Below are 12,288 nucleotides of genomic sequence, written 5' to 3' on the forward strand. Positions count from 1 at the left end.
AAAATTGATCTAAACATTAAGGAGCCCAGCTATAGATTTAAACACTGAAATATGTAAAGGAGATATAAACATACAATAAGTCCTAATATAGAAGCCAGTCCAATGCTTCTAATATACTGCTTTCAAGCTTTTAATATACTGAACTGAAGCAGATACGGACATTTTACCGGCCCTTATATAAAAACAACAATAAGATTCATAATTAAGATGACAGTTTAGTGCAAAAAGGGAAATTATGAAGAAGTGACTCTTCTGTTCGCCCTCCTGGTCAATAAAGCGGGGCGCTTGTGCTCATTACCGCCGAGGGTAGCCGTACCGAATGGATATGTCCATTTCTTTCTCCCGCGCCACAAAAAACTGCACTCGCCCCACCGATGTCCAGCGCGCTGCCTCCTCCCTCTCCCTCTGAGCTCGTCGCTTCATCATTTCTCTGATGGGTCGTTGTTCTTCTGTTATAGGTTCCGAGATTTCCAGGTCATCAGGGGGCGTTCTCCACGGGATGAATGTCGCCCCTTCGTACGGTGGGGATGCAGAAGGGTCGTCACCCGGAGGCTGACGTTTCACGAGCGTCGAGGAGCACGCGCTGATGGGTGTCCACCCGCATCCTGCTACAACAACAGCTGGCCTGGAAGAGAGACCAGCAGTTTTCCCAGCCCCTCTGGCCTGCGCTCTCCGCCCGCTGGCTTGGGAGACCTGAGAGGACGATGGCTTTGGCTCATATGGTTGCAGGAATGATGGGTCAAGCATCAGTTTCGGCCCTGGCTTCCTCACTGGCTGTACCAGTGGCTTAGCCAGTAAAGCTGGTTGTTGTCTCATCAGTGAACTGGATGGGGCCTTTGGCAAGGAGCCAGGTGGTGCTTTGGATAGTGAGCTAGGTGGCGGCCTTGCAAGTGGTTTAGACGGAGGTCTTGCTGTTGCGGTGGACGGCTTTTCGGGGATTGTGCTGGAAGCACTAATTGGAGGAATCTTCTTAATATGGGTGGATGGAGCTTTGTTCTTCCCCAGGGGGTAGAAGACCTGCACAGAGTCCATCATGCGCAAAGCTAGATTGCTCCTAGGCATTTGCTTCAAAGCCTTTTCCCGTTCCATTTGGGCATCTTTTTTCACCCCTTTAACCGCAGGGAGATTCACGTCTACCTTTGCCTTGCCTTTGCCTTGTGACTGATTTCCCCCGTACTTTGAATCATTCTTACTTGTCTGCAAATTGTTGGATTGGGAACTGCTCAGGTCTACCTCAAGACTTTTCTGTAGTTTTCTCAAAAGATCAGGTCCGGATACAGAGACTTCTATTTTCCCCTTCTTTGGCAATGTTTGGTCTCTCTTCTGGGGAAGCTTTTTCCCTCCCTTTGCCTCAGATAGCACGTTCTGTGGTGTCTTGTTCCCATGCTTGTGGCTGGTCCATTTTTTCTCACCTCCCAGAGTGCTTTCTGTTCCCTCATATTTTGAGCATTTAGATATATCTGACTCCCGATTTGTTCCAGGGCTTTTTTGTAAAAGTTCTCCTTCAAATGAAACCACTTTTCTTTTCCCCTTAGTCTGAGGTGCCTTTGAAGGTAGATGATTGGACTGGCTTTTATCAGAATTCAATTTACTGGCTCCTGGCTCCACAGAGATCCTGGGGATTTTGCTGACGTTTTTCGATCCGGGATCATTACATTTTCGTTTCCTGATAATCTCATGTGGCCTCCCTTCATGGCTCAGTTTTCCATCATCTGGACTTTTGCACTTACTGGTCTGAGACTTTCGCCTCTTGTTTTTCCCCGTATCCTTTGGCTTTGCAGCTGGAGAGCTGCCATCATCAACTATGTAAATTGGGCCTGGGATGGGTGTCCCTATGGACTTGTCCATTTTTTTCTCCTGTTGAAATAGTGGGACTAGTACTATTCTGGCCTCCTTTAACTCAATAGCTGAGCCCTTGTAGGCTGTGGGCACTCTAGGATTCATTTCATGTGCCCGGAGGCATGACTGCTGGGATCCTGGCACCCCTGAATCTTTGTCATCTGAGCTACGGAGTTTGGTTGTGTGCAGCTCTTGACCAGTTGGCAGACAGATATGAGTCTCTTCAGGTATTGTGCTATCCAGAGTGCCCAAAGCCAATCCCAAGAGATCCTGGGATTGGCTGCTGACTCTTTGGGACTCTGCTATCTCCACAGCTTCCTCTGGGAGGCAGGACTCTGTGGTTTTCTCTTCTGCCTCCTCCTTACGGCCCAGAGATGGGAACAGGCAATCCGAAAGGAGAGGCTCAATGGTTGCCATCAGCTGCTCAATGTCAGGAAGCTCATTAAGCAGATCTGGAAGCTGGATCACATCCATTGAGCCTTCACCTTCTGGCCTGGGGGGAGTTGGCTGCAGGTCCCTCTGTGCGCCAGGATGAGTGTCCAACACTGAAAGAGAGAGAACAAGCCCATGATTACAAGAGAAAGAATCTACTTTGCTGGGAGAAAGTGTCAGCAACTCTCACATTCCCATAATTTAGAGAGGTGCTCCACCTGCTCACTGGTCCTCTGTGGGATGGGATTCCCCTACCCCCTGTACAGGAGAGCCATAGAATAGTAGAGTTGGAAGGGGCCTATAAGGCCATTGAGTCTAACCCCCTGCTCAATGCAGGAATCCATCTTAAAGCATCCCTGACAGAGGGTTGTCCAGCTGCCTCTTGAAGGCCTCTAGTGTGGGAGAGCCCACAACCTCCCTAGATAACTGGTTCCACTGTCGTACTGCTCTAACAGTCAGGAAGTTATTCCTGCTGTCCAGCCGCAATTTGGCTTCCTGTAACTTGAGCCTGTTATTCCGTGTCCTGTACTCTGGGATGATCGAGAAGAGATCCTAGCCCTCCTCTGTGTGACGACTTTTCAAGGACTTGAAGAGTCTCCCCTCAGAAACATGGGACGATCTGCCTCCAACCTCCTCAGACCATTTCTCACGCAACCCTCCATAGGCAGTGCGCCATGGGAGGAATCACTGGTTCTGGGGCTAAGCAGGACTTTTTGGGAAGCCTTGCAACTGGCATCTAGTCAGCTCCCTTTTCACCTACTTCATGCTGTGGAGGAGGTGGGGGAGCCTTGCTGTCCTTAATGTGGCTGATGGGCCATCTTCCTTTCGGTATTGCTGGCAGTTCCAGTGTAGGCAGGGAGGGAGTGTCCCTGAGGCTTCAAGAGAGGGGAATTGCCCAGATCAGGTGGAAAGCAGGAGAATTGTTCTGCCACCTCTCACCTGAAATAAAGGGGCCTGGACTGGAAAGCTGTTAGCTGTTGATTAAGCTGTTTCCTCTAGTTGCCGACTATGTCATGTTAATAAAGCTGTTGCCAGTTTACCCTATTTATGCCTTTCGTGTTTCTCTTTCTGGTGGGGGGCAATTTTAAAATCTCAACATTAAATAAAGAAACACACAATATTGGGAAAGGAAATAAAGCAGGGGAAATCCTGCAAATTAGTTGGGTCCAGCAGGTCCCTGTTAATTATCTGCGCATTTTCCATCCCCTAATAGAGATCCTCAGTGAGCTGCATTCCTCAAGGCCCAAAGGAAACTGACATTAGGAAAAGTTGGTGAGACTGTGCCCTGAAGAGGCATACAACCAGCAAACCACACTGGGGTAGAGATTCGTCATCTGAATTTTCAACACTCACCATTCAGTGCAGTGTTCTGAACTCGGGCTTGATTTAATAGAACTGGTTCCTGGGGCCCCTGAAATGTCGGAACACCTGTCAAGTGGATGATTTCTGATGCTGTCCCCTCGTTTCCTTGTGAAGCTTCAAACCCTGGAACAAGAGAATGAAATTCCCATAGAATACCAGTTTTCAAGCATTCTGACACTCAGAAACTCATTCAATGCTGTCCAGAAGACAACAGATGCCATCTGCCAGAGAAGGCAGTCACATTGCACAAGCTCCAGAGGTGAATCTTAGAGTACATGTGCCAGTCCCTGGGCACATTGGCTAGGCCTAGTTTGGATTATCACCCCAGAGATCAATATGTACCAAAAACGTCCAGAAAAGAACAGGAGAGTGTGGACAAATCCCTCTGAAAAACCTTGGTAACTATACGGCTAAGAGAAGCACGTAAGCAACAGGAGATACCCTTCAGAAGGTGAATGCACTCCTTGCAAAGATCATCCATACCTGTGGAGCCTGCTTCTGTTGCTCTGGCATTGCTGGGTTTTGATGGTGCTGCGTAACACCCACTATCTGGAGCAGGTGTCACAACGGTTCGTGGCTCCACCTCTTTGAGAACCAAAACCACTTTGTTGTTTGGGGCTGGTGATGCAGGGACAGCTCTGTCCGCCTGAATGACGGGATTCCTCTCTCTAAAAGGTATGGAGGCCAAGGTCACATGGTTGTACGGAGGCTGGAAAGAGGCTGGCTGGACATGTCCTTGCCTGGGAGGCTGTATCTGCACTAGCTGAAGACTGGCCCCAGGATGGAAGTGGGAGGGGGCATACAGCTGCTCCACGGGGCTGGCACTGGGAAGGCCTCTGTACTGAGATGTTGGTGGCCCATAGAACGGCCCAGGGAGGTGGCCAGTGGCTCCCCACCCATGGGCAGGAGGGTAAAGAACTGCTGAGCTGGGAATCTGCAGCTGATTCTGATTCCTCAAAACTCCCTGCAGGTGAGATGTTTGTGGAGGCAGGGAGCTGTAGGTGCTGGCACTCCCTGGGTTCAGCCGGACGGGCAGAGCTGAGATTGAAGGCTGCAGCCAGGCGGAGCTCAGACATGGCATGGATGTTCCATAGATGTTGTGAGGACCTCCTCCCACTGTAGAGCTGGCAGTCACCACTGGGATGCTCTGAGGTTGACGGTTTGAGCCTTCCTGTGGCTGTGGATTTGGGGCTTGATCTATAACACAAATGAAATGGGCAGGGGAATTAACAATTGTACCTCTTGATCAGCCTGAGCAACTGTCAGCCCTTAGGGCAATTGAATAGATTTAGCTGGTCTTGAGTGTTCACAGACATCATTTCAGTGGTCCTCACAAGGCTCCCATAAAGTTTTTTTGTGTTTTTGTGAGGGGTTGATGCTCAAGACACTTACCTTCTGAATACCTTCTCCAAGGGAAGTCCAAGAGATGGCAACGAGGAAAAAAGCCTTTTTGGTGGTTGTCCCAATAGTGGAACGTTCTCAGCAAGGTCCACCTCGTACCAACATTGTCGTCTTGTCAGCACTATATTAAGACTTTGCTGTCTTAATATGCATGTGCTGGCAATAGGATGGGCTGTTTCATAAGTCAATTGAACTGTTTATGGTTGTCATTAATGTTTTAGTTTTTTATGGGGCAGTGTAATTTGAATGGTTAATTTCTTTAAATGTTGTGTTTTAAACTTGTAAATTGGATTGAGTCCTTTTTGAGAAAGATTTCTTGATGATGATGATAACAATGACGACGACGACGACGACGATGATGATGAAATTGATAGTTCTGATCTCTTTAAGCAACTTTGCCAGTATTATCAAGGCAAAAATATTTTGACAAGTCCTCAGAGCAACCTGTTCTGAGGAGTTGACTCAAGCCAGCTTCCAGTAAAAAGGGACCCATGAAACTGGGACCTTATGGACTGGATTACTGCTGTCCCCACGGTAACCCCAAGATTCTACCAAGCCACAGAATGTTATGATGTGAAAGGAGTCCAAAGGGACGGGCAGTTGGCCTGAACGGAAAGTGCTGGGAGGGGAGTCCGTTAGCGGAGCCCAAGAGTAAGTCAAACCACAACAAGCATGAGAAATATGCATTTGTGTACACTGAAGGCTTCTCCCAAATGTGAATGGATTAATCTGAATATTTCGTGCAGACGTGGGCACCAGCTAAATAAACCTCTCTTTTTAAATTCACCTATTAAAACTATGAACGATTCTTGATACAGAGCACTATTTATTTAAAGATTACTCTTCTCCCAACATTCTTTGTCTTTCTAGAAGTTTTTGCTCTGGAATAATTAAAACGGAAGAGCTCCCAGCTCCCTAGGACACTTTCTCGAAAGCTACCATGTGGCGTGCAGTTACAGACATGGGAAACCCCAGCCGGAGGGGTTGTCTTTTAAAGCCTTTTCAGGAATCCATTCATGGATGACTTTATTCACATGTCCATTCTTGACTCTACCACTCTGAACTGCCCCAAAGTCTCCTGCCCTGTTCCACAGCCCTGTGGGAGATGTTTGTTTGTTTGTTTTTAATTATCCCTTAATGCTAGTTGGAAAGCCTGGGACCACATGAGGAGAGGGCAGATTGCGTTAATGTTTTCTACAGAATTGGCACCACTTCGGTCAGCTTTAAAACGCACCTCCTTGACCAAAACGAAGTAGGACCTGCCATAGTCTGTGTGCATTTCCTCATCTTCCTGTGTCGTTGCTCCCACTGGCAAAATTTACATTGCAACTCCTTGGGGCAGGGATCTGTCTAGTTTGCTTATTCTACTCTGTAAAGTGCTTTGTACCTTTATTGTAGTACAGAAATAAGTAAACCAATGCGTCAGAATGAAATGAAGTCATTGAGGGCACAGCAAATGTTAGTCAAGACTAATTCCCACTGAAAGTCCGGTGCTACCCTTAGGCATGGCTAACTGAAGCCCCTTGGCATTGCTGGGACTGGGGGGGGGGTCATGGCTGATTTTGCTGGATTGTGCCCAAGACTATGGCTGTGGAGTTGCTTCTTCCTTGTTCCACTTTCTCTTATCGCTGCTCTCACATTTTACCTTCTCTAACCTGCCCCAAAACTTTATCCACCATGAACTATGGATCCGTTATCTCACAGCTGTTGTCTCTCCATCAGCCCCCTGGAAAAGAGAAGGATCCTTCTAAATGCCAAGAGGGCACAATTTCCTACCTGCCATCACGAAAGCAAATTTCCAGATAAGGCGACTGTCAAAAATATTTGCCAATCTCTGAAGAGACTAACTCCAACGCTCCTAACTGATCAAATGTCCAGTAAGGAATAGGATTGCGATGATGCAAAATTGTTTATGTCCGTCCCTATGGTAACCCTGGGGATTGTGAGGTGGGGGCAAGGAGAATATTCAAAGTGGAATATGATGATGAAAGATGATGTCATGGTGGAAGCTGGAAGAGCAGACCAAGGGCTGCCACCAAGAACTGAGCTAGGCAGGGAAGAGTTAGTGGTTCACCCTACCTGGTAGGAAACACATCTTCACAATCAATGTTCTCCATCCTGACCTCTAGAGAGAAAGGCCTAATCTGGGATGCTGAGATGTTTTCAAACATAATCACTTGAAGTCCCTTTTGGCTTTTGTTTGAATGGAAGACTAGCAGATCCTTCACTGAGCAAGGGGCTGGACTGAGTGACTTCCGAGATTCCTTCCAACATTATGTTTCCATGAAAGTGGTGGCTTGGAGCAGGTGTTCTAGTAGGGAATCCTAGGCAGAAATGGCAGCAAGGGAGAAAGTACTTGCAAACAAGGGTATGTGTGTGTGTGTGTGTGTGTGTGTGTGTGTTTGCGTGTGTGTGTGTATGCCTGCCTGAGACTTGAGATCTGTTGGAGGAACCCTCCTCCACGTCCCACCAACACAAGACATATGCTATGGTGGGACATGGGAGAGGGCTTTCTCTGTTGTGGCGCCCCGGCTATGGAATGACCTCCCCTTAGAGGCCCAACTGGCACCGACGCTGACTTTATTCCGGCACCAAGTAAAGTCATGGCTTTTTAACAAAGCCTTGATGGTTAATTCACCAAGCTTGCACATGGTGTTAATTGGTTTTACTGCTTTTATATTCTATACTGGTTTCAGCTTGATTAAGGGTTTAATGTGTTTTAGCTGTGTATATTTACTGTTTTATATTGTTGTATAATTGTATTTGTTCACCGCCCTGAGATCCTAGTGATAAATAAATAAATGGTCTTGTTCAGCCTTCCCGTTTTTTAAATGCTTTTAAAACACTTTTATCTTCATTCTCTGATCAGAGATAAGAATGAAGTTTCCCTGCTTAATGGTGAAGAAAGCTTCCTCCCCCACCAATCTGGATTATTTCTCAGTATTGCTAATAGTGGCAGTCTTTTCCCCAAAGCCTCGCTGATCAGCTGATCTGCAGGGAAAAGAGGGGGCTGTAGGTTGAGCACCCCTGCAGTAATATCTTGGATGGATAGTGATGAAATGACGATTGCAGAGATGTCAGCTTTGGTTCATACGTTTCTTGTGAGTACCACGGGGTTTTTAACCCATCTTGTGGTTTTTAGGGTTGATTTAAATTGTTTTTGTATGTAAATGTTTTTATTTTTTATTTTACATTGCATTGTTACATTTTTAATCTTTTGTAAAACACCCAGAGAGCTTTGGCTATTAGGCAGTACAGAAATGTAATAAATAAAGAATCTTAAAGATGAAATCTATAATTTGAAGTAACCACTTTTTAGTGCAATCCCTCCTTGGAGTTGGTGTCTGCAACTTTTTCAGCACCTCTTTTTCACAACACCCTTTTCTAGTCTGAAGCAGGAGCCCACATGTGGACAGCAAGGTCAGATGGATGTTGCAGCACCTAGGACAGCTCCCAGTGAGCAATTTGTTTCCTCACAATCTGAGAACCCACCGAAGCCTTCTATGCCTTAGTCCAGAGCCTTCTTCTCAGACCACACCCCTTCCTATGAAGTGGAAAGCTTTAAAGTGGGGACACAAAAAATGTGGGGTCCCTACGCCTCCAGGAAAGAAAAACAGAAAGGAAAAGCATACTAGGAACGGGCTCTTTGGTTCTGCCATAGAAGACTCATTCGTAGCGTGTCCCTGTTGCATCCTAGGAAGCTGTTGCACTGGGGCTTATTTCTGAGTAGACATGCATAGATCCATGCATGATTTTGTACACACACACACACACACACACACACACACACACATATATATATATTGTAGACCTGGAAAAAGTGCAGGAAATGGTAACTAAAACGATGAAGGGGCTGGAGCAATTCCTGTACAAGGGAAGATTAAAGCAGCTGGGATTGTTTAGCTTTGAAAAAAGAATGGAAGGGGGAGGCATGATAGAAGTGTACAAAATTATGCATGATGCAGAGAAAGTGGACATGGAGACACTTTTCTCCCTCTCCCATAATACTAGGACCTGGGATCATCCCATGATTAGTAGGAGATTCAGGACAGATAAAAGGACGTACTTCTTCACACAGTGCATATTGAAACTATGGAATTCGCCACCACAAGATGTGGTGATGGGTCTAAAAGGGGCGGGATAAATTCCTGGAGGAGAAGGCTAGTTCTGATGGCTATGTGCAACTTCCAGTATTCGAGGCAGGAAGCCTGTGTGCACCAGTTGCTGGGGAACATGGGCGGGAGGGTGCTGCTGCACCATGTCCTGCTTTGTTGGTCCCTGGTCAACAGCTGGTTGGCTACTGTGTGGACAGAGTGCTGGACTAGATGGACCCTTGATCTGATCCAACACGGCTCTTCTTATGTTCTTATTCCATCAGGTTTCCAATAAACCCACTATATCTAGCTTGCCCTTTAAAACCAGGCACTCCAACTCTCACATTGATGTGTACAAATTACCTAGAATATATTATACTTCTTTTTTTTATATATATAATTTTTATTTATTTTCTACACTGTATAACATACATAAAACATTACCATAATAATAATAATAACAGAAAGAAAAACAGAAAAACATCAAACAACTGCTGCATACATATTGAATAAATGTTGAGTACATATGTTGCATAACTATTACCTCCTCATATCTGTTCCTTATGGCTCGTTCCAATCTCGTCTCTCCTAACTTAGTTCCTATCCGGTGTCTCCCCTCTTCTCAGCTGCCTTTTTCGTGTTCCTTATGGAACTGTCGCTCTCTTGCTTCTAAGGCCCCTGTCATCCAGGACTTGTTTATCTCTAGGTCTCTCCACCTCCTTGCTCTTACTGAAACCTGGCTTCCTGCCCATGATACTGCCATCTCTGCTGCCCTCTCTCTTGGAGGACTCTCTTTCTCTCACACTAGTCGCCCAGAGGGTCGGGGTGGTGGTGTGGGTCTTTTATTATCTAGTTTGTGCCAGTTCCAGCCTCTTTCCATTCCACCTTCACATTGCTTCTCCTCCTTTGAGGTACATGTGGTGAGGCTCTTCGCTCCACTGCGACTGCGGGTTGCAGTTCTGTACCGCCCCCCAGGCTCGTCCTCAAAATTTATCTCTGATTTTGATTCGTGGCTGTCCTTTTTCCTCTCTGACAACTGTCCTACTCTTATCCTGGGTGATTTCAACATTCATGTGGATGACCCTCAAGATGCTGCAGCTCTACGATTTCGCTCATTATCTTCCTCTTATGATCTTAAGCTTTGGTCTGATGCACCCACACATTCCCTTGGACACTGTCTGGATCTTGTTCTCACTCGGAATTGCTCTGTGTTGGACTTTTCTACTGCTCACTTTCCGCTGTCAGATCATCACCTAGTTTCTTTCAATATTACTCATAATCCTCCTCCTTCACGTCCCGCTTCTCGCTCTTGTCGTGACTTGCAATCTATCAATTATGAGGCTTTTTCCCAGTCTCTAGCCTCCTCCCTTCCTTCTGTCTGTTCGGCTGTCTCCTTGGACTCAGCTGTCTCCTTCTTTAATTCCTCCTTATCTTCAACTCTTGATAATCTTGCTCCATCTACAACTCGGATAGCTCGCCCTTCTCAACCCCAACCGTGGCTCACCTCTTCCCTCCGCTACCTTCGCTCTTGTTCCCGGGCAGCTGAACGCCTTTGGCGTAAGACCAGGGACCGGGCAGACTTTGTCCATTACAAATTTGTACTCTCCTCTTTCTCTTCTGCCATCTCACTGGCCAAACAGCAGTACTACTCAACGCTGATCCAATCAAATGCTAGGCATCCTCAGCGGCTCTTTGCGTCCTTCAATTCTCTTCTGAAGCCTAATCCGCCATCTCTCCCCGCCTCTCTGTCTGCTAATAACTTTGCCTCTTTTTTCAATGCTAAAATCCAAACTATCCGCTCTGATCTGGCCAGCTCTGCTCCTCTTCCAGTTCCTGTTCCTCATCTGTCAGCTCCTCCTGCAAATTTCTCTGCGTTTCCTTCGGTCTCTGCGGATGAACTGTCTACAATACTGCGCTCTTCGAAGCCTTCCACTTGTTCTCGTGATCCGATTCCTTCTTGCGTCTTTATTAATCTTATTCCTGCTATCCTCCCTTCCTTGCTACATATTATTAATCTTTCTCTGTCCTCTGGTTCATTTCCTTCTGCTTTTAAACATGCTACAGTCTCTCCCATTCTCAAGAAACCTACTCTTGATAGGCTATCTCTATCTAACTACCGACCTGTCTCTTTGTTGCCGTTTGTTTCAAAGATCCTGGAGCGTGCGGTCTACTCTCGCTGTCTTGACTTTCTTTCTAGTAACTCTGCTTTGGATCCATTTCAATCTGGATTCCGTCCTCTGCATTCCACCGAAACAGCCCTTACTAAGATCACCAATGATCTCCTTACTGCCAAGTCTAAAGGCCATTATTCCATTCTTATTCTCCTTGATCTAACTGCAGCCTTTGACACGGTTGATCATGATCTTCTCTTAGATTCCCTTCATGACCTTGGATTTTGTGGCTCTGTCTATAACTGGTTTGCCTCCTATCTAGCGGGTCGCTCTTTCAGCGTGTTGGCTAATGGCAGCTCGTCTTCCTCCTTTCCCCTTTCAGTAGGGGTTCCGCAAGGCTCGGTGCTTGGCCCGTTGTTGTTTTCCTTATACATGTTGCCCTTGGGCAAGCTTATTCAATCTCATGGCCTCCAATATCATCTGTACGCCGATGATACACAACTATATCTGTCATCTCCGGAACTTTCTCCTGATGTTCACGATCGTATCTCGGCATGTCTTTCAGATATCTCAGCTTGGCTGCTTCATCGTCGCTTGAAGCTTAACATGGCAAAGACTGAATTGCTTGTTTTTCCTCCTAAACCTTCTCCTCATCTCTCATTCTCTCTTACTGTCAATGATGTTACGCTTACTCCGGTCAAGGAAGCTCGTAGCCTTGGCTTTATCTTCGACTCCTCACTCTCCTTTATTCCTCATATTGAGGCAGTAGCTAAATCTTGTCGATTTTTCCTGTATAATATTGCCAGGATTCGATCATTTTTGTCTGTCTCTTCTGCCAAGACGCTTGTTCATGCACTGGTTATTTCACGGTTGGACTACTGCAACCTTCTTCTCTCTGGCCTTCCTTCTTCTCACATCAGTCCGTTGGTTTCTGTTCACCACTCTGCCGCAAAGATCATCTTCTTGGCTCGCCGCTCCGACCATGTTACTCCGCTTCTGAAATCTCTTCATTGGCTTCCAATTCACTTCAGAATCCAATATAAACTTCT

At 46.4% G+C, this 12,288-nt stretch overlaps 1 protein-coding gene across 1 annotated transcript; it reads right to left on the bottom strand.

Annotated features, from left to right (window-relative positions):
• Window positions 1-294: 294 nt before the first annotated feature.
• Window positions 295-7,151, bottom strand: C12H2orf78 (chromosome 12 C2orf78 homolog). The gene is made up of 4 exons (XM_063139450.1): window positions 7,114-7,151; window positions 4,117-4,301; window positions 3,625-3,756; window positions 295-2,384 (listed from the first exon to the last, which is right to left on the bottom strand). Exons 1-4 carry the CDS (start codon window positions 7,149-7,151, stop codon window positions 295-297), a joined length of 2,445 nt encoding a protein of 814 aa, XP_062995520.1.
• Window positions 7,152-12,288: the final 5,137 nt, after the last annotated feature.

The sequence above is a fragment of the Elgaria multicarinata genome, chromosome 12 (assembly GCF_023053635.1).
Source record: "Elgaria multicarinata webbii isolate HBS135686 ecotype San Diego chromosome 12, rElgMul1.1.pri, whole genome shotgun sequence".
In the NCBI taxonomy this organism is placed as follows: Eukaryota; Metazoa; Chordata; class Lepidosauria; order Squamata; family Anguidae; genus Elgaria; species Elgaria multicarinata.

Excerpts from the sequence above, each read along its gene's own strand:
- C12H2orf78 (XM_063139450.1), bottom strand. The coding sequence starts at position 7,151 with ATGGAGAACATTGATTGTGAAGATGTGTTTCCTACCAG. Across the intron at positions 4,302-7,113 it reads GAAGATGTGTTTCCTACCAG|AGAGAGGAATCCCGTCATTC; the intron begins GTAGGGTGAACC and ends CATACCTTTTAG. Across the intron at positions 3,757-4,116 it reads AACAGAAGCAGGCTCCACAG|GGTTTGAAGCTTCACAAGGA; the intron begins GTATGGATGATC and ends CTCTTGTTCCAG.